At 36.0% G+C, this 22,577-nt stretch overlaps 4 protein-coding genes and 2 pseudogenes across 5 annotated transcripts; 1 reads left to right on the forward strand and 5 right to left on the reverse strand.

The window, feature by feature from the left end:
• Positions 1–401: 401 nt before the first annotated feature.
• LOC111302684 (110 kDa U5 small nuclear ribonucleoprotein component CLO-like) lies at positions 402–5,559 on the reverse strand (annotated as a pseudogene). Its single transcript, XR_016326816.1, has 11 exons — positions 5,419–5,559; positions 4,645–4,895; positions 4,213–4,281; positions 2,876–4,054; positions 2,684–2,790; positions 2,426–2,575; positions 2,189–2,275; positions 1,845–2,042; positions 1,262–1,372; positions 888–1,094; positions 402–720 (listed from the first exon to the last, which is right to left on the reverse strand). The product of XR_016326816.1 is annotated as a 110 kDa U5 small nuclear ribonucleoprotein component CLO-like (transcript).
• A 1,074-nt stretch (positions 5,560–6,633) lies between these two features.
• Positions 6,634–12,454, reverse strand: LOC111303806 (sec23/sec24 transport family protein). Its single transcript, XM_022900249.2, has 14 exons — positions 12,100–12,454; positions 11,917–11,982; positions 11,106–11,159; positions 10,831–11,003; positions 10,366–10,552; positions 10,097–10,242; positions 9,866–10,020; positions 9,531–9,612; positions 9,330–9,445; positions 8,703–8,801; positions 8,284–8,407; positions 7,900–8,180; positions 7,293–7,507; positions 6,634–7,192 (listed from the first exon to the last, which is right to left on the reverse strand). The coding sequence occupies exons 1-14, from the start codon at positions 12,425–12,427 to the stop codon at positions 6,981–6,983; spliced, it is 2,238 nt and encodes a 745-aa protein (XP_022755984.2). The 5' UTR covers positions 12,428–12,454; the 3' UTR covers positions 6,634–6,980.
• Positions 12,455–13,276: 822 nt separating this feature from the next.
• Positions 13,277–15,741, reverse strand: LOC111303809 (pentatricopeptide repeat-containing protein At4g33170-like). Its single transcript, XM_022900255.2, has one exon. It carries the CDS (start codon positions 15,605–15,607, stop codon positions 13,820–13,822), a length of 1,788 nt encoding a protein of 595 aa, XP_022755990.2. The 5' UTR covers positions 15,608–15,741; the 3' UTR covers positions 13,277–13,819.
• A 69-nt stretch (positions 15,742–15,810) lies between these two features.
• On the reverse strand, positions 15,811–18,152 carry LOC111303811 (uncharacterized). The gene is made up of 3 exons (XM_022900256.2): positions 17,682–18,152; positions 16,989–17,243; positions 15,811–16,295 (listed from the first exon to the last, which is right to left on the reverse strand). Exons 1-3 carry the CDS (start codon positions 17,955–17,957, stop codon positions 15,996–15,998), a joined length of 831 nt encoding a protein of 276 aa, XP_022755991.2. The 5' UTR covers positions 17,958–18,152; the 3' UTR covers positions 15,811–15,995.
• Positions 18,153–18,940: 788 nt separating this feature from the next.
• LOC111303812 (small ribosomal subunit protein eS25-like) lies at positions 18,941–20,016 on the reverse strand. Its single transcript, XM_089742678.1, has 2 exons — positions 19,882–20,016; positions 18,941–19,211 (listed from the first exon to the last, which is right to left on the reverse strand). Exons 1-2 carry the CDS (start codon positions 19,975–19,977, stop codon positions 19,098–19,100), a joined length of 210 nt encoding a protein of 69 aa, XP_089598804.1. The 5' UTR covers positions 19,978–20,016; the 3' UTR covers positions 18,941–19,097.
• A 1,072-nt stretch (positions 20,017–21,088) lies between these two features.
• On the forward strand, positions 21,089–22,052 carry LOC149515233 (rho GTPase-activating protein 1-like; annotated as a pseudogene).
• Positions 22,053–22,577: the final 525 nt, after the last annotated feature.

The following is a 22,577-nucleotide window of genomic DNA, read 5'->3' on the forward strand; positions in this document are numbered from 1 at the left end:
AAGGGTAAATTTATTCAAACACCAACACTGGATATTTTCATTTAAGGTGCCCAACTTTCTTGCCTTTTGGTATACAACTATACTATACTAGTAGTAATTTATGCTTTTTTTTCTTTGTTTGAATTTGTTAATTGTAGATTTCATTGTTAAATATATGAGATCAGTGGAAATTTTAATCATTGTGTTGGTTATTTAACCTACTTGATCCAAAAATTAAAATAATAAACTTGTAACCAAAGTTCAACTTTTTAGGTAAAAAAGGAATAACCTTAACATATTTGAGCTCATATCAAATGGAAATTGACTCGACTTAAGATTATATCAAAGGTAATTCTCCATGAACGATCTATTTACATTTTTTGTTAAAAACCCACGAAACATGATACATGTATGATATCATAGATAAGGCTGATTTTTTTTATTTTTTTATTTTTTTTTTGCAGATTCTCTTCCACATGCGAGTCTTTATACAAGTTACAACACTTTTAACATGACAAAAGAGCAAAGAATGAAACAACTAAAATTCTGAAACGTTATATAAATATAATGTCTAAGTACTTCTGGACCGGGAAACATGACAAACACATATGCTATCCTGTTACGTAGTACACATTGCTTCTGTTATATCATCTGCTGATGAAGATCAGCAGCCTGTTGAGCCAGATCCACCACCATAGCCTCATCAAAGAATTTGTTAATGCTCACATCTTCACTCATTCCCTAGAAAGTTCAACAGAAAATTCACACTCATCAATTGTTCTTGGATTTTTCTTTAAAGGCTCTTAGTCCATTTTAGAAAAGGAATGCCTGTATGTATATGTGTGTGTGTGTGTGTGCATGTGTGAATATGTGAATATGTGTGCATATGTGGTTAGAAGAAGCAATACCTTTCTACGCCTTGTCTTAACCATGAACTCCTGAGCAAGGTGCTGTATTGGTGCAGGTTCGAGAGGCTGCAAAACTATGCTCTTGTCCAAGGGATCTCCAGGAACTAAAACCCAGTGGTCGAATACTGAGAGACAAAAGGCTTGCTCTTGCATGTGGTACCTTAGATCTGTCTCGAATCCAAATGACTCTACCACAGGTAAAAATGCCTAAACGAAGAAAGGAATCACATAAATTGTAAGCATATAGATGGGGTAACTAGTAAGCTATTTAGGCAATCGCATGAATGATGTTACAACTGTCACTCCTCACATTACTAAATAAAACCACAAGTCATGCAAATATTTCAATAGGAATTCAAGCTTAGCTTTCAAACCTTCACAATATAGGCTGGGTTTCTTGTCTGTGGCACATCAGCTGTAACATGGCCAAGCCTATGAGACAACACCGTGTACATAGCAGAGACACTGTCAATTGGTGTTTGTATCTGAAACACAATCACGATTTTAATCACACATCATAAGCAGAATAAGCAAGTTTGTCATTTGAGGCAGTGGCATGAGATTGAAAAGATACCAAAAAGACAATTTTCTTTAACTTTCCGCTTTATTGGCCAAAATAGGCTTGCTTTCAGGTGGGATTGGAACCTCCACCTATCCTTTCCCTCATCTTAGCAAGAAGAGGATGCCATTGCCTACGAGCCATAGCAACCAGAAAACTTAAAATTTGAGAAGTATTTTTATCTTTCATATGCCAAGGCTATTACATTATGGTTTTCATTCCTTTTGTTATTAAAAGAATGAGCCACTGTCTCCGATCTGTAATATATCTCATTTTGTTTCTCTTGCATGTTTAATGGGGATAAATCGCCAGGTGGAAGGCTGGAGTTGGGGATTGATCCCTGGTTCAGTAGGATAACATCCCCCCCTCTTAAAAGGGGAATTGTGCCAGGAACATACCTCCACATAATATACAGGTTCCATAAGTCGTGGGGTCGCCACAAGGAAAGTGAATAGGCCACACGTCGAGCTGTGGGGATGATCTGTCCAAATCCTCAATGCAATGGTTCAGATGCAATCCTTGCATCCACTATTTTGAACTTCATATTTCTAATTGGTTCATCACAGAGAGGCCCTTCTCTAGCACCCCACTGAAATCTGCCCCGCGAAACATGAAATCCTTAGTCACAGATACACAGGCAGTAGATTAACTACTTAGAAGATGGGTGTATATATATATATAGACACACACACACACAGACATATATGTGTGTGTGTGTGCGTGCGTGTGTGTATAATCTTACCCTTGCACAATAAAATCCCTGACAGAACCCAACAATACCTTGTCAACCTCAGTAGGGAGTGTATCATCTTATAAAATGGTAGGTCCCAGCAAAACAAGATTTGAAACACAGAGGTTAAGAGATACCACTTATTATGACTTGAATTCCATTTTTTCTGCTCTTTACAACGAGGAGGAACAAGATAGAATCACTAAGTCATGATTAAGTTAGAAATAACAGAATTACATTTTCGTTACCTGCTAATCGGGGCCAAATGCCCAGATGGAACGTGCAGCAAGCAAATCCCAGTCATATTTTGTCTTGAAGAAGTCGCCAAGTTGCTTCTGACTCCAATCAACACTTACAACACCATTCTCAATGTCCTGTGCAAGACCTCTCTCAATGGCTCTGCAATCTTTAAAATCACAGAAAGGTATATGATCATACAGCCTGAAAGCAAGTAATACTAGTAATTATTCCTAAAAGAATCTAGATTACAAAAAAAAAATCAATGGCTGTCTTACCATTGTTATTTTATTCTTCTTGTTGGGTGTTTCAACAGAGTATTTCATGGATGAAGACTCCACCGCTGTTTCACAGAATGAAACAACAGGATCTGCCACCTATATTTAGGAGAAGCATAAGATGAGAAATGAGTTTAAGAAAGAAATAAAATAAAAATAGGACTATGTATGAGAAACTAGATACCTTAACTTCCACCTCGGAATAGAACTCCCTAAGGTCCTTCATAATTGAGTCCAAGTACAACTCTCCAGTACCTAATATAGTGTGCTCACCTGATTCCTTAAATTTAGTAATAGCTAGAGGATAGCTTTTGCGGATCTTCCAAGCCCCCCTCCACCATATTGGGCAACTCACTGGGATTTAAAGGTTCAGTAGCTGTTTTTACAACAGGAAGAGTTTTAAGGCTGGAATATATATACATCTTCATCAAGATCCATATTACAGAGGGTGGCAGTTTTCATAATTGAAGCATTAACACCTTCCCTGAGAACCCAAGAACCAGGAGGAGCATTGTTTACAGGTATCTTATATCAAGCTTGGTAGATCCATAATTTGGATACTTCTTTTACTGTCAGGTCCTCCTCATAATCTGGTGAATAGCCTTCTCCCAGTATTCTTAAAGTCTGCCCTGTTTGAATTCTACCACTCCTCCCAAAAGCATAAAAAACGCTACAATCGGACTTGGGATATAGTTTGGTCACATTAACCATAAGGAGCCAGAAGAATCACAATCTATCATGGCCTTGTAAATAATAGAATGTTTGGGTTCTATGTATGTATGATCAACCTTCTTAGCTGCAGCATCCTTGGGAGATGGTATGTGCTGAACCAGCATCAGTGAAGCCTGAGGCAGAACCAAAAATTGTGCTGCAAACCAGCCTTAGCAAAGGCCTAACATTTAACTTGTAAGCAGCATCGCTAAGAGTAACACACAACTCTGCAAGAGTTGACTCTACACTCTTCCTACGTTCACCAATCACCTGGCTATATATCTTATAAAGGGGTTCAAGCACAAATTCGACAAATGATTGTTCTCCTTCACCAGCAGGGAGTTTCCTTTTAAAAGCCCATGTATCAGGATGATAATAAATATATCCCCAAATATGAGATGCAAACTTCTCAGCGTCAAATGGAATTCCATGGAGTTTGACATATAATTTTGCAAACGACTGCAAAGTGAAGGACCATCCTGCACTTGCACTAGCAAAAACAAACATTTCCAGCAGCAGGATCAATAACTGGAACATTACCAGCAGTTGTAGAGGCCGCAGATATGTGATTATTGATTACTTCCAGAGTATGCCTTAGTTTATGATAAGCATCCTTGGGAGGCAACTTAAGTTCTGTTATCAGCCAGTCAACCTTAAAAAATAAATAAAAAAATAAAAAAAACACATGAGCACACGCAAGATACAGAACATCATTTTCATCAAAAGCTTATAAATAAATAAATAAATATGTATATATATATATATATATATATACATATATATATATAGCATAAGGTGAAAAGTGTTTACCTTGTTCATAACAACTACAATAGGTAGGCGCTCCTGTATTGCATAGCGTATAGCCCTCTCTGTATTTACCTATTCACAACAGTAAAGCATAAGTATCATTCTCAACAGTTCTATATTGTTCATACATTCTATAAACAGCCGCTATATCATGTAGAAACCCAAGTTCAACAATTGGTAAAGCAGTTGATTTGAAAAAGATTTGACAAAACAGAGCATAATTTAACTGCAACAGATCTCAGAATCAAACTACTCATTTTCTTTGGAGTTCAAATTTTAATCTTACATTCACCTCTAAATATTCTTAAAAACATTTCCTATTTCCAGGTATAAATTAGGCTGCTCTCAAGCATAGGCATAAGAAGAAGGTCAAAATAAATGAATCATTAATGTATAAGCTAATATAACATGTGAGAAAAGATATACTTACCATTAATACTTCTTGTACTCAGCAAGAACAATCTGATTATCCATATCAACGTCATTAGCAGCAGTAATCCATCCATTAGACGCACCAGGTGGAGCCTCACCAGCAGATTCTTCTCCCTCCTCTCGGGCATGCCTGTCAGGGAGGTCTTCATCTTCCTCTTCCTCGTCTTCACTCTCTTGGTCAGACTCAATTTCAGGTCCAATACAGTTTCCAAATTCATCATACAAGTTATCATCCATTGCCTAAATTCCTAGGTCTGCCCAAATTGAAAACCAATGAATTCCAAACAAATTAATGAAATTATTAAACAAAACCCAATTGAATTCTACTCAAATTTGGATACAAATGGACCCAAAAGAACACAACTTAATTACTAACCTAAGCTGTTGGTATGCTTCAACATCAAAATCCATATGAATAACAACAAAAAATATATATCAAATACTTAGATTTTTAAGCTCATTGGCCAAATTCAATAGCAGTAAAGTCCAAATTTGAAGCCTATATTAAGCCTGTCTACATAAAATGTTCACACAGTCCAAACCTAGAAAATTTTCTCCAACTAAAGATCTTGGTTTAATTAAGTAAGTTTCTATTTTTTATACAATAAAAGCAAGAAAGAAACTAAAAATCAAACTTTTTTCAACAGAGGCAAGTCACAAAAGACAAAAACAAAAGATACGTTCAGAAGAAAAGAAAAAAAAGCAAATAATAAAAATTGTGAATCTAAATGAAGAGACAAACATAAACAAAATAAAGTAGGTAAAAGGAAAAGGTACCTTTAAGAACTGAACTGGACAGGAGGATTCAATGTTGGGACAATTTACAGTGAGATCGGCATATTTTGTAGCTAGGAGATTGTTGGGAAAAGTAGGAACTGTAAGAGGAGAGATCTCCACCGTAGAAGATAGTGTGGACAGTATCAAGTTTTTCACATGGAGACTATTGCGGGGTATTCTACCAGTAAGAGAAGTTCTTAGAGATAGAGGGATACTGCTGCATAACAGGTGCTGTGTCTGTGATGAGGCAAATGAAACAATATACCACATTTTCTTTGATTGTGGCTTCAGTCGCTGGGTGTGGGGTGGATTGTGCAACTGGGTGACTACTTCGATGGAGAGTTGGTCCATGTCTTACGAATTTTGGTTACATTTTTTCACCAAAGCACAGCAAGAGAACATATTGGAACCATGCCTTCATGTTCTATGGTTACTCTGGTCAAATCGGAATCGATGTCTTTATGATGCCACGTATGGAACAACTGCATCCATAACTTTTACAGCTGTCCGGGTGGCTGAGGGTATGGGAAATTTGAGGAGTAGTGGCTTGGGAGACCAGATGAGGGGCGCGGATCAATGCTGGATACTTCCAAGCGTTCAGGAGGTTAAAATCTGTGGATGCTGCTGCTTATGATGCTACTAATGGAATGGCGGGGTTAGGGATGATTGTGATTGATGAAAGGGGTACAGTCCAAGTGTGCGCAGTAACAAAAAAAACATTCAGAGCTCTCTTCATGCAGAGATGCGTGCTTTTCTGTTTGGGGTTGGTCTAGCGAGGGAAAGGGGTTTTGATTCAGCAGTGGTAGAAATGGATGCAAGTCTGGCTATAGGGGAGATCAACAAAGCTGGTGAATCGTACTGGGAGGGTGTTGGAATAACGCTGGATGCTTTGGATGCAGCTTCCCTGGTATAGACATTGTCATTTACCCATGTCAATAGGTTGGCAAATTCATTAGCCAATAATATTGCAAAAGTAGAGTGTGATGTTGGGCAAAATGTTATTAGGGATTATCTGCCTGTATCATAAATTAATGGAAGTAGTTATTTATCAAAAAAAAAAAAAAAAATCAATATCCGTATATCAAAATAAAGGGATTTCTCTACCACCAGCCTAATATCACTTTCCTACTTATGAAGGATACAATAATTCTCTAAACCTTTGAATCAAAGATCCATGGCAATACAAATACAAAGAATCTTCTTGATAGCTCTAAATTCCTCATAAAATTGATTGTTTTTATTCTCACTCAACATGAACCGTTTGATTCATCTGCATTTGTTTGATGTTCTAACAAAACATAAAAAACATGGTTTCTCAATGCCTACATTTATGTTTTACAAATCAAACTGTATTCCTTATTGCAACAATAAGGTTTGTGGTGTAAAGGTACATTGATAACGATAATCACTCATTTCCAAAATGGGGTAGCAGATCCCTATCGTCTTTGGCCAAACACAGCTGAATTACTAAAACAGGTAGTTCATGTCAACATTTTGCCATTTCTGTTCTGATGATCTATCTGCCTCTAGCAAAAATGTATAACTTTCACTTCCCCTGGGTTCTATTTCATGTACTCCAACACACTTTGGTTGATATCTTCAAGGAAGGATACAAAACCCATGACACTGGTTAGGCCACTTCCTTCAACATCCTGCTCCTCGATAAGATAGTTCTCAAATGTTGTGGCATCATCCTGCCCTCCCCGGATAAATACAAGTTTGGGGGTAATACACCGGTCTCGTTTCAAATTGTTAATTGTAGACCGCAATAAACCTGATAAGAATAAATAGCATCAATCACAGTTAAAACACTTCCATTTCAGCTCTTAAGAACCAACTTTTATGTAGCAGTAACAAGTTATAAAAGAACTTACAGTCCTGGGGTGGAGGAAAGGGAAGGCTAGGATCTGCTGTAGATGAGTAAAAGACAATTAGAGTTGTAAATGCATCAAGGAAAAATATTGGACTACCACTGGTGATCAGAGCAGCACGACTTAATGAGTGCCGTGGATAGGCTTGTTTATCTGGTGTTGAATATGACGTTAGCACTGGATAGATGGCACGGTGAAGAGAACTTGGTTCCAGTGCACTGCAACATGCAAACGGGAAAAAACTTTCAAGTTAATTTTAACAGGGGAAAAATGGCACAAGAGTCTTAAAGAGATTATCAAACATCCAGAAAGTGGGCAGAAAATAAATTAAAACATGTTGTCAGCTGAACTTCCAAAATAATCTGCAGTATAACTTTACAGTATGGTAATGATAATAAAGATAGCTTCAAGACTAAGTCCTCCATTAATTAAGTGAATCTCCAAATAAGATCCAGCAGCACAATCAAAGGTGGATGCAGAGAATAGTCCAAATTGAACAAACGTTCATTCTGCCATGTGTATGTGTCCGTGGTTCACATTGAATCTGTCAATTACTTGAGAGATTATGGAATGAGGATAACCAAGATTGAAAAATGTGAGCACCATATACCTGAAAAGACATTGCACATAGATCCGGTAGTCAGGGTGAACACCTTCTTCATGCAAGCGCAGAAGAGGATTTCGAAGCAAAGCAAAAACCAAGCGAGGCAAAGGTTGCAGTTGTGGGCATTGTGAGAATGCGACATCAATCTGAGCAGTGATTGAACTACTTCCATTCTTGTATTGGACAAGTTTAAAAGCCTCATTATATTGAGCTGTGAGGATTACTAGCCAATCATGAACCAACATCCTGCCCTCTCTAACTCCTTGCTCCAAAGAGGCTAAGATGACCTGTAAAATCAATAATACGAATATAAAGTAATAAACTACTAGAGATGATACACAGATAAAATGCACAAGCACGCACAAAGAGAGACACAGAGCGGAAGCAGACCTTGTGAACAAGTAATGATAGAACTGCTTCAGGATCAACACCATCATAAAGTTCATTAAGATTTTGGGCAGTTCCATACTGAAGAGTTCGTATTCTAAGTCGTCGTTTAAGAGAATGTTTGCCTCTGCATAAGAATATATCACATCAAGCCAACCCCAAATGTAGATCCAGAAAGCAAATTGTCAATTGAACATGCCTAATAATTTGAACATATAGAAGATTTTGGCATGAATGATGACAAATCAAAGTATCAGTTCATCAATTTCGAGATGAGGCTGTAGTTATTCATATCCTCAAGAATGAGAGAATTTGCAATTTGATTGTAAATCTCAAGTATAATTACAGGGTTTTTCAATTTTTAGATCAACAAGGCTGGCAAGTGTGATTTAGGAGCAGAATGTCCAATAGGTAAAATATACCTACTGGAAGAAACCAATCCTGATCCAGACAGTTCCTCAGGGGGCACGACAACAGTGTATTGAAAAGCAATCTGCACCATAGGTTGTTCAGATGCATGTCTGCAAAGGAAAAATAAAGAGATAAAAAAAATCTGAAAAGTATAACAAAATTGCTCCTGAAATGGTTATCAACAAAAAAATTGCAGAATAAACAGAGAAGAATAAAGGGAAATCAAGCATTTAGATGGTCCCAATTGTTCCAGAAAAGAAAATAACAAAATGAAAAGAAGAAAATAACATATAATCAGAATATAACATTGTATAATCTGTAACTATTTACGGGGTTACTAAGTTGAGCTTTAAATTTCTCCACATGATAAGAAAAGACATGGTAAGACAGATTCCTAACCAAGCATAATGTATAAAGTAGAACACTAAGTTATAAAGTATAAAGTTGACATTTTCTTGAATCTTGAGAACTCAAAGCATAAAGTAGAATATAAGCTACAAACTCTATGCCAGATCAGATCCCTGCAATTTACTGCAAGATAGTGGAGAATGTATTTACATCCAATTCTACAATTAACAATACTAGCAAATTCAATTGTGTTTAGCCAAAGAAAGAAAACTATTATGAGTAATTTATACCTGGAAAATCCAACATTATTAGCAAAATCAAAATCATAAGCATATGTTGCATAAGAATCACAACAAATAATGTGCTGAACATTTTCATATTGTGGATCTGGGAAGAAGTGACCATACTGCAAAAGAAGTGAGAAAGCAAGAACTATTAGATAACAGTTCTCCAGTAAGAAAACTTGAAAGAAGTACAAGGTAAGCACTAACAGAATGGCCAGGCTTGAATTCAGTAGATGTCCTCAATCTCAGAACACAATTAAAGGCATATGGTCGACTTAGCATTCGATACCTGCAAAATAACATCAAAAAAGAAGTGAAATGGAGTATTCATGTTATTAACTCAAGTAGATAAGAAGTGCTGAAATAAAAATATGCACTAAATGTCATATTTAAAAAAAAAAAGAATAAATCAGAAATGTATCTAACCTGAAATAACTATAACTAATCATTATTACAATATCCCTTTGTTATGCCGTTAACCAATAGTATATAATTTTAGTCCATTAAAATGCTATGATAGAATTAGAGCATGTGGTACTTACATGTCCTGAGGAAGTGTTGAATCATCTGTATTTGAATATAAGAACAGAGAACCACCACTTTCTATGCTAAGAAATTTAAGAGAAGCCAAATCTGTGTACTCATTTGTAACTGCAAAAATGTCCACACATACACCTGCTTGAACAGCCACGGCAGCCTGTAAAATATGTCAATGCTACATTTCCAATCCACACAACTAAGATTAGATAAAACAAAAGTCAATCCAAATCTACCAGATCTTTGTAGAATGGTGTCTGCTCAGGAAGTAAAGCACGGTCTGCATCCTCTCCTTTACTAGCATATTGCTCACCATACCTTCTTGTATCTAGTTGCCCAGGTCCATAATCAGGAGGACCAGAGAGAAAGGCAAAGACTCTAGCTGCAATTATGTTCAAAGAAGACAACAGCATGTAGCACCTCATTTATACATATAAGATGACAAAAATAAATGAGAGGTAAAGACATCAGCAAAATCAGAAGAACCTCTAAGTTTTTTACGTACCTAATGCAAATGTATTTCCATATTCTGACCCAAGGTAATTGCAAAGAGCTTCCATTGCCACACCAAAACCTCGAGCACCCATCAACACGCCATCTAACCCTTGACCTGCCCCTGGGGTTCTCTCCCATGAAGTAGTTGGTCTGAGAGTTTCAAGAGCAGATGTGATACGATCCTTACAGGTTTCAACCTGCATAGGTTATTGATTTTTAGAAGACCAGTAAACTACTAATACAAATTACATACTTGATTTGATTGCTATAAACGGGAACATGCTACAACATCATAAGTGGAAGGCTCAATCAACTAGGGTTATCCCAGATATAAACAGATAATGTATTCTGTTCTTACAGAATAACTATTTCATTCCCTACCTATCCCATACAGTGAACCAAACATGCCATAAGTTCAATGAAAGGCCAGGCAGAGGCCAAAAATTAAGGCAGGCAAGAAATTAAGATTACATACTGGAGCCAAGAATTGTAACAATGGCATGACATCTTCAAGCTCTATTGGTAAGGAGCCCTCTGTATCCTGAGGGATAAAAACATTCTTTACAACAGGTATAGGCCCTTGAACATCATATAACCCTACTTTATGGCTGAAAGTTGCAAGGCCAAAAAGTGACCCAGGCGCAAGAGCTACAATAGAAATGAAAATGAAAGAAAAGAATCAACCTTCCAAGGAAAAAAAATTGAGAATAAACAAAATCAATGAATCACTTTTATCCAGCAATAAGGAACCTTCCAATGCTGCCTGCAATGCACTTTTAGTAAGCTCCAAAAATTCTTCTGAAGCTGAAAATAAAAAGAAATAGTATTAAGCCTGTTTAGATAAAGTATAAATACAAGAACGTAAAGAGGTAACAATCATGCATTATATCTGCTATAACATTAGGAGAAGACCTGAGTTAAAGGCCAACTATGTTATTAACCAGTGATTTTATTTCTTAACATCCTACTACATGCAACATAAACATTCATATTTTTCTCCCACATCAAATGTAAAATAGATCAAATTACGCAAAATGCAATCTTTGATAAAATTAACTTAGATGTCAACAACTACTCAGTGTCTGCAAATTCATGTTTACTATCGTACATACACCAACTCTGACATGTGAAACATGAGAGCCAAGAGCTAGAATAAGAAAAAGAGGGCATGACAAACAGAAACATGACTGCATCAGAGAATATAAAATGTGCTTCAAAATTTTGCCCCTGTCATAAAATCTTTTAACCTTCTCATAAAATCTTGCACTTTTCCCTTCCTGCATTGGTCTTAACCATATAATGAGTGAAAATCCAATACTTTTACTTCTGTAATTATTTTGATCATTCAAGACTATCCAACTCACAAAATTTCATCTAGACAAACTTGTCTGAAGAAAAATAAACCACAATGTCAACTAAACAACTATTTTTTTACCCTAAAATTCAGCACCAATCTTAAATCTAATTCAAATTCAAATAAAAATAATCACAATGTACAACAAAGAACAATTAAAACTAATAACACCAAATTGAAAATCTACAAAGTAACCGAAGATCTCACACGACAAATCAACGGCCGCAACATACACCGGACGAGCATGCAACATTTCATCCTCCAATCCTTCCCCTACACAGAAAAAAAAAAAAGAAAGAAAGAAAAACAAAATGATTTAATATATAAAAAGAAAATCTTCATTATCCCTCACTTTCGCCTTCATTTATCTCAGCAACCAAATACACTTACAAGGCAATTCGAGATCGATAAACGACGACATCATTTCGGCACAGGACTGAGGATGAGAGTATCTGGCAATAGCTTGAGAAGAGAGGCCGTTCAGTGCGCCACAAAGAGAGCAATTCCAGGCCCATTGGTCAAGCTCACAATAGGTGTTGAAGTAAGCGTAGCAATTCTCGCATCGAGGTAAAAGATGCCCGTCCGATCCATAGACCGGCGCTTGACCGTTCTCGTCTTTGGCGGCGAACGGCGTTACCGTTAACCCCCATGGAACGCCGGAAGCATCTTGCGTATCAGAGTCAATCGGGAACCGTGACACGGTCGCACGAACCGCCATGGCTTTTTTTTTTATTAAATTTTTTTCGGAGAATAATGTAAATGGTTTGCTGGTATATGCTAGAGCGCTGCGGCGTATGTTAGCAAGACTGATACACGAGGTGATAGCCAATGAGAAACTGAGAATATACCACTTGGATTTGGTTGGTGACGTGGCATTTGTTTTTTCCTTTTTTCTTTTCCTGTACAATGAATTTCCTACTAATTTAATTATCCCAAAAAAATTCTCCTAATTTTAATTTGAGTTTTGACTTCAATGAAGTACAAGCTAAATTTATTAGCATATTACAATTTCAAATATATTTAGAAAAATTATCGCTGTTAAATTTTTAATTTCACAACAAATATTTTTGAGAATATATTAAAAAAATAATCATGTATCTATTTCTTAAATAGCTAATAAAATTAAAAATTTTCATTATTACAGTATAAAAACGAAATCGTAAATTTAATATCTAATATCTTGACTTTTTGACATGATAACAATGCACTTAACATTATAAAAAAAAAAATCTAAATGTTAATATTATTATTTTTATTTAGAAAAAGATATGATTCAAATTCAATTCCTTAATTAAAATATTTATTTATTTATTACTGCACCAAGTAATTTAGTGCATTATTGAATGTGTTTTTAAGTCAGGTTGGAGCACGAAAGTTGGAGCATAAAAAGAAACTTATTGGCTATCGCAAACATAAAGGGCTTATGCTTAAAGAATCCTACAATCAAAGACGTAAAATAAAATAAAATAAAAAGATAGAAATCCTTGTTGCAAGTGAGAATCATGCGTGAAAAACAAGAATGCTTTAATAATGTTAATATCATTTCCAAGTTCAGTTGAAATGAATACCTGCTACAACATGAAATTGACATGAATTTCAGCATGTTTATGAAAAGATTGCTTCACCAAATAAACACAATACAAGTTTTTGTTCGTCTACAAAATTTTTTCCTTTTGCACCAGCAAAAGAACTTTGTTTGTTACATCAGTCTATTGGACTGTTTGCTGTTTCTATTAAGCTCCATCAGAAATCTAATGATTTCTTTAGAAACTGCAGACTGATTTTCTATTGCTGAGCTACCTGTTACCTGCATTCACAACTTCAGTCTGTAAAACTTGAAAACACACCCTGATTTTTGCTTTCTAAAACATTTAGAGCAAGTGGCAGTAGCCCTATCAGTTGCATCTTTTGCAACTAAGCCTGTAACGCGGTTCACATCAACCTAGCTGTCCAGGATCCATTTTAGAAAAAGTTTAGACAAGGTTAGAAGTTATATCATTCCCAAGCCATTTACTGGCTGAATGTCTTTCTGGAGTTTCTTAACTGAAGTGCTATCTTATGTCAGTTAAATTTTGGTGAGCTCCTCTATAAAAACTCAAACAATCAGACTTCAAGAAAGTAAATACTTCGGTACTGGAGGTACTGAGCATAAATTTTCTATTTTGATCCAACTGGATCCAGGTACTTTCTTTACATCCCTATTCCCCATTAATTCTCTCAACTTTCCCACATCATCCCAATTGTTGAATCCAGCAAACATGTTTGATAACAGCACATAACTTGAAGGATCCTTTCTGTCTTGATTTATTGCATGCTCAGCTGCTCGCTTCCCAGTTTCAATATCCCCATGAACTTGACAAGCACTAAGCAAAGTTTGCCAAACCGTTGCACTTGGCTGAAATGGCATTGACAAGATCAATTCTTCGGCTTCTTTAATATGTCCAGCTCGACCAAGTAGGTGAACCATATAAACATAATGATCTTCACCAGGGGAGATACCATGGTCAATGGTCATGGAACAGAAATATTTCCATGCGTCATCAATGAACATTCCTTGGCTACATGCATAAAGCACACAAACAAAGGTAATATAATTTGGTTTTACACCCTTTACAATCATCTCATCAAAAATCTTAAGAGCTTCTCTAGCTTGACCATTTTGTGAGCACCCCATTACCATTGTCGTCCACGAAACAACAGAACGATCATCCATTACCTTAAAAACACCCCATGCACCATCCATGGAACCACATTTTGCATACATATCAATCAATGCATTATCCACACAAACATCAATCTCAACTCCAAGTTTAATTCTCAATCCATGAGCTTTCTTCCCTTCTTCCAGAAAAGCCAAATTAGCACAAGCATTGAAAGCAGTAGCAAGAGTAAACTTATTGGGTTTTACGCCCATCATCCTCATTTCTCCAATAGCTTCCAATGCCTTCGCAGGTTCCCCATACTCTAACCACCCAGCAGCCATTTGTGTCCAAGAACAAACATCTTTTTCACCCATTTCATTGAAAGCTTTCAACCCATCAAAAAGTCTTTGATTCTTTATATACATATCAACCAAAGTGTTCCCCACACAAATTTCATCACCATGACCAGACTTAACAATTTGGCCATGCACTTGTAAACCCATGTTTAAATCGCCAACAGAAGCCAACCCTGTTAAAACACTTGCAAAAGTAAAGCAATCAGGTTTTATTCCTTCATTATTCATTTGAACCCACAATTCAGGCAAATCCAAACAAGAACTTTCCAAGTAACCACTTAACATAACATTCCAAGTCACAATATCTTTATTTAAACACTTCTTGAAAACCTCCAAAGCTTCCTCTTTTCTCCCATGTCTCATCAAAGCTGTCAGAAAAGCATTGACTAAAAACACGTTTGACCCAAACCCCAAACGTAAAACGATAGCGTAAACTTGGTAAGCTAAAGTTAAACTTTCGTGCAAAGAACAAGCTCGAAGAACACTAACAAAAGTGAACTCATTAGGCTTTGAAGTTCCATCCCTTAACATGTAAATAAACAAAAAGAGAGCTTCGTTGAAAAACCCATGTTGTGTAAAGCCAGAAACAATGGCTGACCATGAAACGACATTGCGTTGAGGCATTTCATCGAACAGCTTGTGGCCGTTGATGAGGTCTCCACATTTCAAGTACATGTTGAGGATATGGTTATGGAGATAAAGGGAACGTGGGATTGAGCCTTTGATGAATTTTGCATGGACTGCTCTTCCATGAAGTAAGTTTGAGGCTTGGGTGCATGAAGTTAAGAACTTGGAGCAAAGATTTTCTTCTAAGGTTGAGAAATGGCAGTGGAAAGCTGCGATGGTGGAAAAATGAAATTTTGGCTTAGTGCGTTGCAAAACTAGAGCTAGGCGAAACATTTGCTTGCTATCATTAGTTTTGGGGTTTAATTTTTCGGTATCAAAGAGGCAACAAGTTTGCTGGTTTATTTTTGTCCAAAAAAGGAATCAATCCATGCAAGGTGTTGATACATTAACCGGTTAAAATCAATTTTCAACTCTATGACCACAATGCTGGTTTTCATTTTGATATCTTTGATTTCTATCAATTTTCAACACTATCATTTAGTTATAATCATCAGCAACTCTCGCTGGTCAATTGCTAAACACAAAAAGGTTTTTCCAAAATGCAACAATTTAATCTCAAAATTGATTCTAGTTACTGACTAACAATTTCAGAGACACAAACAGTCATGAATGACATTCTCATTAATCTCTTTCAGGATCTGAAGGACAATTACATCAGGACTCAGGATTGTTCATCTTCGCCACCTTCATCATCATCATCATCAATTAGTTCTAAATGAGATTTTAGGACCCGTTTGTGCTTGCCGGAGCTGTCATACCATGTTGGGGTGGTGATTTTAGCCTTTTGCAACCAATACTTATCATCTTTCTTCTTCTCAGTCAGCAGCTCAAAGAACTTAAAGAACTTTCCCCATGTGTACATGAAACGACTCAAACGAGCACTTTTACTTCCACCAGACAGAAACCTAATGTAGTCCTTTACTAGCAGAGCAATCTCCTCACCAGTGATGATGTATAAGTACTGCAGCAAGTATCGTCAAGCCACAAATTTCAGAAATACATAGTATTGGACACCATTTTTTCGACAACACTTTATTTCACTGATATCAGATACATATATGATATCTGCTATATTACAGAATGTTTAACAGAGAGAAAAGGAAGAAATTTCATTAATTACATGGAGACCAGAGATTGCATAAAGTTTTTTTTTTTTAATTTTGATTTTTAAAGTACATGAAAGTTGCCAGTAACAGGCTGAAAGGGAAGGGAGGGGGGGTAAAGAAATTCTTATAATGCGTAAAAGTTATAGCTTGATTATGTATTCTTAAACAAAGGCTTATGTTCCTCTATGCAAATAAAAGTAAATATAATCTTTAGAGCATCAGTTTCAAAAATAAAACCTGAAAATAATATTATGTTATCTTTCAAACAATTACAACAGTTGCAAAGTAGTAAATCTATTATTTCATAACTTATTAGTTCATGCATGGAAACAATGTGTGTATCCGCATGAAAGGAGAGCAGCGAGGTTGGATACAGAGAGTAGGGATGCCCCATTTAGCCCTCCTATCAGAAAAATTGTGATTGATCCAAGCGAAGCAATTATTTTCATCAAGTTTTACTAGGAAAAAAAAGTTGAGAATCAAGTACAGTAAAATGAAAGGAGTTAAGTTCTGAGGGACAAAGAAAACAAAGATGAAACACATTTTACCAGCAATATAAAGGCAAAGGTTGCTAAGATCACTTGCAGGGTCTCGTCCAGGATCCCAGAGTGGCCTTCATCCTTTGATCCTCCAGACCCACCCCCACCAAAGCCACCATTGCCACCTCCACCACGTGGTGGATTTTTGCCACTGCCTTCATCAAAGTATTCTTGTTTCTCAATTTGCTGCTTTAATACATCCTCAATGGACTGTTGTTCCCCAAAGCTTCCTATAGCTTTCGCAATAGCTTTCTGCAGTGAACTCTGCAGATAATAATAAGAAATTCAATTCCATACTAAAGTATTAAAACTGTAATTACATGCCACAAATTTGCAACAATCTAGAGAACAAGAGAACCTACAACTATTTGGTACAATCCGTCAAGGTGTATGTGAATCAAGATACCCTAATAAACTCGAGCTTAACTTTGTAGTAAGTCAAATTCAATATAATTATTGTCAAGTTCAACTGAAACTCAAGTAGCAATTCAATCTGAGTTCTAGCATTTCTAATATGGTAATACACACTCAAGTTAATTCTCAACAAGTAACACATACACCCCCAATAAACATAAGACTTAAGCTTACATATAGAACAAAACATGTTTCAAGCATCAGTTTATTTATCTCCACCATTTAAACATATATTGAATATTTATGCCAAAAAAAATAAAGAAAAAAAAAAGGGTTTTTAGCTTTTACCTTATTGTCACCAGCCGACGTATCTTCACCCCATAGTCTGCAGGGGGTAGTCCCCTGCTGCAATATCGACATCGATGCGTATCTCTTGTGCTTTGGTAGAGGAGCAAACTGTTGTTGACATGATGATGCAGTTGCAAATAGTTTCAAGGAATTGGTAACTGGAAGCTTAGCATTGAAACAGACAACATACGGATAAGAAGACAGGAATTTCGGTTTGATTGACTTTGGAGCGTGGATACTAGGTAAGATTCTGTTATTAGCCTGAATTGAATTCATTTTTTTTATTGGTCTATCAAAACCCAGAAAAGAAAGGTAAACGAGAAGCACTTATTTGTAGGCTAACCTGGGTTTCGTGACTGATAGGCAGATTTTGGTTTTGAACTGAGGATAGATGAAACCCTCGGAAAAAAGACGGGAAAATGGTGGGTTTAAAAGAGGAGGCAAGTCGGCTGGGGACGATGGGTCTGGAACGAGAAGAAAGGCGGTTGGACTTGGAACAAATAGCCATACAGACAAATTAAGTTGGGCTGTCTGGCTCCATTCATTTTTAAAGATTATTCGCCCGTTCAATAAACATTTTAGTTGCTTTGAAACCCAAATTTGAAGGAAATTACATTATTTTAACACTATTTTTCATGTCATCAATAAGATATTTCAATTGATTGGATAATTATCTTTAAAATGTTACATTTAACTGATTTGAAGTTGGATATCAATAATTTCACAATTATCATCCTAAAAAATAAAAATAGCACACTAACACATTTGCTATAGGTTATATTAAAAATAATTAAAATAATGTACGAAAACCAGACCCAAAAAAATATATAAAATGCTTAAAATGAGATGGGAAGCCAAAAAGATAGGAATTTTACATAGAAATTTCTTTGATGCTCCTTATCTTTATTTTTTGAATTTAAAAAAAAATTATCAGTTAATGTTAGAAAATAGTGATATGATAAAAAAAAGTAAACAACTTTTATCCTTTTTCTTATCACTCTATTTATTACATTATCAAAAAATCAAACCCCAGATTTCATTTTTCCTTTCCCTCTCCCTTTTCAACCCATCCAAACAAAATAATAATTCAGGTTTTCATTTTCCGTTTTCCAATAATTTCCTTTCCCAACCAACAAAAAGATCATAGTTAGAAAAAGCATTAACAATCCTGGTTGTTGGAGTCTGCCAATCTTGGTTGATTCAGCCGTTCTCTTGCTTAACGGACATGATTTACTCATTTAATGCATGTAAATACTCAATGATAGAATAAACATCTCTTTAAATTAACAGCAAAAATGTATTTAGGATGAAATAAAGATGTAAAATAACAGTTCATCAAAAAGAAACTAGTTCCCTAACAAAAAGAAACAGCCTATCAACCATCAAAGGCAGATTGATAATGCATTTTCCCCTCATCTAGGTGTTGGTGGCTCTGGTGTATATCTGTTGGCTGGCATGAGCAGAAATCATCCTCATGGAACCTCTTGCCATCAAATCCTTAATTGCCCTACGCGCCAATGACCCATTGATCTGACAATGATGATGAACAAAGTAAGAAAACCACGTTACCATTCAGAGGCCAAAATTAATAAAAGTACTTCCACAATCAGAAGATGAGCAAGAAATTACGAACTCCACAATGCATTACAAATAAAAAGAATGCTACATACTTCTTGGTAAAACAGATTTAAGTAACAAGTACAAATCTGACAAATACGAGGAAAAGAGAAGTCCTAATTGTCAAAGTACATACTCTTGTTCTATACAATTAAGGTTTAATATACAAAGAACACCATGCAAGGTTAACAGAAATAAGAGACAAATTTCACTTGTGCTAGAGCAGTAATATTCTGTTAAACACTCCAAATTATCCAAAATAATTACCATGTTAAAGCCTGAAGAAAATTTGAAACATATGACAAACAGTTATAAAGCAATCAACATATAAAATGGAAAAGGTTCTCAGAAGAAAACATAAACATTGGAGGTTTCTCGTATTATAACAGTGAATATCCATTTCAATATCCATGTACCAAGCTCTTAAGTTTAAAATAGGGACTAAAATAATTTAGCATTCTTCACAGGTTAAACAATTGGATATATCCAATTTCATCAGTCTAGATTCTGATACTTCAAAATAAAATAATACAAAAATAATCCCAAACAAAATGCTAAAAGAATGAGGCAAACTATGGCATACCCTCAATCTGTCAGACAGGATTGAAGGAGTAACAAGCTTGTACTTTGGAACCTCGGAAAGAAGTTTGTCATATGTTGCCTGGTCAAACAGAACCATGTTGTTCACCTTCTCCTTTTGCTTACCCTTGCTCCATTTCTGCCATAAAAACATACAAAAAAGCTCATATCAGATACATAAGACTAATCAACTAAACACATCTTTAACAAAATTCTACATCTTTAATCGCTAAACAGAATTGAAAACCCCACCTTCTTCTTCTGCTTCCCTCCACCAGACTTGGCAGGCTTTTAAGGCCGGAGGTGGTGCCTTGTCCTTCTTTGGCGCCTGCCAAAATCAAAACAAGGAAACAAAACAAAGAATCAAAAAACTATTCAACTAGGAATATAAATAACTTATCATTTGAAACATCACGAAGCAAAATAAATCATCAAACCAACTGAAGCATTACAATTGAGGATTAAAAATGAATTATCCCATGATTCCAGTAAGCTAAAAGAGTACTAAAATTATTATAGAACACAACGTTCCACCACAATTAAACGGCATAAAAAATAAAGAAATAATACAATGGAAGCAATAATTATTCAGCATATGCTTTATTAGGTCAATGAGAAAATGTAAGAAAAACGAATAAAAAGCATATAGGCATAAGAAAAACCTAATTTTTAGTAAAGAAAAATAGTAACGAAACCAGAAGAATTCTCAGAATTTTCCTCCTTTCTCTTATTTTCTTTAGCTTTTACTACATTTTCTTCAAAGAACAAGAAATGGAAGCAAAGAAGAAGTTAAAAGAGTAAAGCTTACCATATAGGTTCAATAGAGAGTCAGCGACCTCGGGAGGCCGAAGGAAGGGTAGCCGCTAGGGGTTTGGGGGATGAAGAATGTCAAGCAATATGTAGGATTAAGGACAGATAGGGAAAGTCGCTACATCAGTCGCGCTTGAACACACGCACTCGACTAAACTTGATCCGGGTCGGGTGGTTCGCCAAGTTTGTAAGTTGGCTCGATTTGGGTTAAAGCTTAAATAAGATTTCTTAAATTCGGGCTTGATCCGGTGGGCTTGTTATATTATTTCATTATTAAATAATTTTTTTTGTTTAATTTCATTTTAAAAATATAAAAATATTATATAAATATATTTTTACTATTTAATAATAAATTAAAATTAAATTTACTTTCAGCCCAATCCATAAACACATTTCCATCCATGAACATTTTTTTTAACAAAGGTCAAGCTGCCACTTTTTTAACAATCTGTTCCACTGGATTAGGCAAGCAATCTCGTGGCATTGTTGTCCACCAAGAACATCTAAACAAGATGAATGCACACAATATAGCTATGGCTTTTGCTCCAAACATGACTCAGGTGAGTTTCTAGGAATTTCACATGTCTATTTCACTAGATTTCTGAATTCAATGATAGTCCCTTTCATCTCACCTCTCTTGGTCATCTTCACTTTTCTTACCACTGAGTGAGAAGTCAATCAGAAGGGTTATTAATTATCTTGCCCATCTCATCTATTCAAATATTTGAGAAATTTTTTATTGCAAATTGGGTTGATTGTTGGTTGAAGCTCTTATGTTGCAGATGGCAGATCCTTTGACTGCACTTATGTATGCAGTCCTAGTGATGAACTTTCTCAAGACACTTATCTTAAGGACCCGGCGAGAAAGAGAGGATTCAGTGCATGGTAAAGCCTACTCTGGCATCCCGTCTGGAGCCTTTCGATGAGAATGGAGAACAGAGCCCTTCACTCTCCTGCATTCAAGATTCTGAAAAAGATAATGAAGAGGAAGAGCTGGCATTTATTGCTGAAGAACCTTTAAGAGAAAGTTTCTGGAATTATAGTCAAAACAATGAGATAACAGATGAAGAAGATCACTGTCTGATACCCTCTGTCCATAAGCTAATCTCTGATGAGACTCCAGCTCTGATTGAAACCATCAGCAGTGAAACAGATGCCATTGTAGCTAACTATCCTGGTACTTTAATTAATGCTAGAAAGAATAATATTGGTCAATCAAGTAGTTCAAGTCTCAAGAAGGCTCCCAACAAAATTAGCGGGCAGCTATCCATACTTCAGATAACGAACCCTGTTGAGTAGACCAAAGCAATAAGCAAATTGAGCCGTATAGATTCAAGGATATAACGTATCGAAGCATGGCGTTGAAGGATATTCAAAAGCAACTGATATTTTGACCAGTTTGCTGTGCATGTTTGTTCAGTGTGGAAATTGTGAAGAAAAATCTGTGAATTGTCGGTGTGATGAGTGTTTTGCTTAACCTTCTATAACATCATGGATGACAGTTCTATACTCCATTGCATTTGATGACCCTGACATTTCTGCTTCCATGAAAGGTGCTATCTACTATAACATTTAGAATTAATCCTATCGACGTGGTTTCTCCCTTTCACTGTCATTCCCATGACGTTCACTTTTTGCATTTTCCTCAGTCCCTCACTGATCTCGATACCCAATAATGTTTACCTTGTTCTGACCAACTTCGGTGGCATGAAGCTTTTTTACATTAATATTCTACACAAGTTTTGCCCATGAAGAATATGAGTTTCTTCACTTTGATATTCTCAGGTTTTGATGCACTCATCAAAGCTGATGGACCACAAAATAGAGACAAAACTAAAGTTTGATGCGCACTGGCAAAAGAAGCTCACACGACTGAGGCAACTTTGTTTA

The sequence above is a fragment of the Durio zibethinus genome, chromosome 13 (genome assembly GCF_047325235.1).
Source record: "Durio zibethinus cultivar Kanyao isolate XHJ-2024 chromosome 13, ASM4732523v1, whole genome shotgun sequence".
NCBI classification, from domain to species: Eukaryota; Viridiplantae; Streptophyta; class Magnoliopsida; order Malvales; family Malvaceae; genus Durio; species Durio zibethinus.

Coding starts and splice junctions, on each gene's coding strand:
- LOC111303806 (XM_022900249.2), bottom strand. CDS start 12,427: ATGGCGGTTCGTGCGACCGTGTCACGGTTCCCGATTGACTCTGATACG. Junction 11,160..11,916: donor TGCGGCCGTTGATTTGTCGT/GTGAGATCTTCG, acceptor TTTTATTTTCAG/CTTCAGAAGAATTTTTGGAG. Junction 7,508..7,899: donor TATGTGCAATGTCTTTTCAG/GTATATGGTGCT, acceptor TGCATGTTGCAG/TGCACTGGAACCAAGTTCTC.
- LOC111303809 (XM_022900255.2), bottom strand. CDS start 15,607: ATGTTTCGCCTAGCTCTAGTTTTGCAACGCACTAAGCCAAAATTTCAT.
- LOC111303811 (XM_022900256.2), bottom strand. CDS start 17,957: ATGAATTCAATTCAGGCTAATAACAGAATCTTACCTAGTATCCACGCT. Junction 17,244..17,681: donor CGTCGGCTGGTGACAATAAG/GTAAAAGCTAAA, acceptor TATTATCTGCAG/AGTTCACTGCAGAAAGCTAT. Junction 16,296..16,988: donor CCTTTGCCTTTATATTGCTG/GTAAAATGTGTT, acceptor TACTTGCTGCAG/TACTTATACATCATCACTGG.
- LOC111303812 (XM_089742678.1), bottom strand. CDS start 19,977: ATGGTTCTGTTTGACCAGGCAACATATGACAAACTTCTTTCCGAGGTT. Junction 19,212..19,881: donor TCCTGTCTGACAGATTGAGG/GTATGCCATAGT, acceptor CATCATTGTCAG/ATCAATGGGTCATTGGCGCG.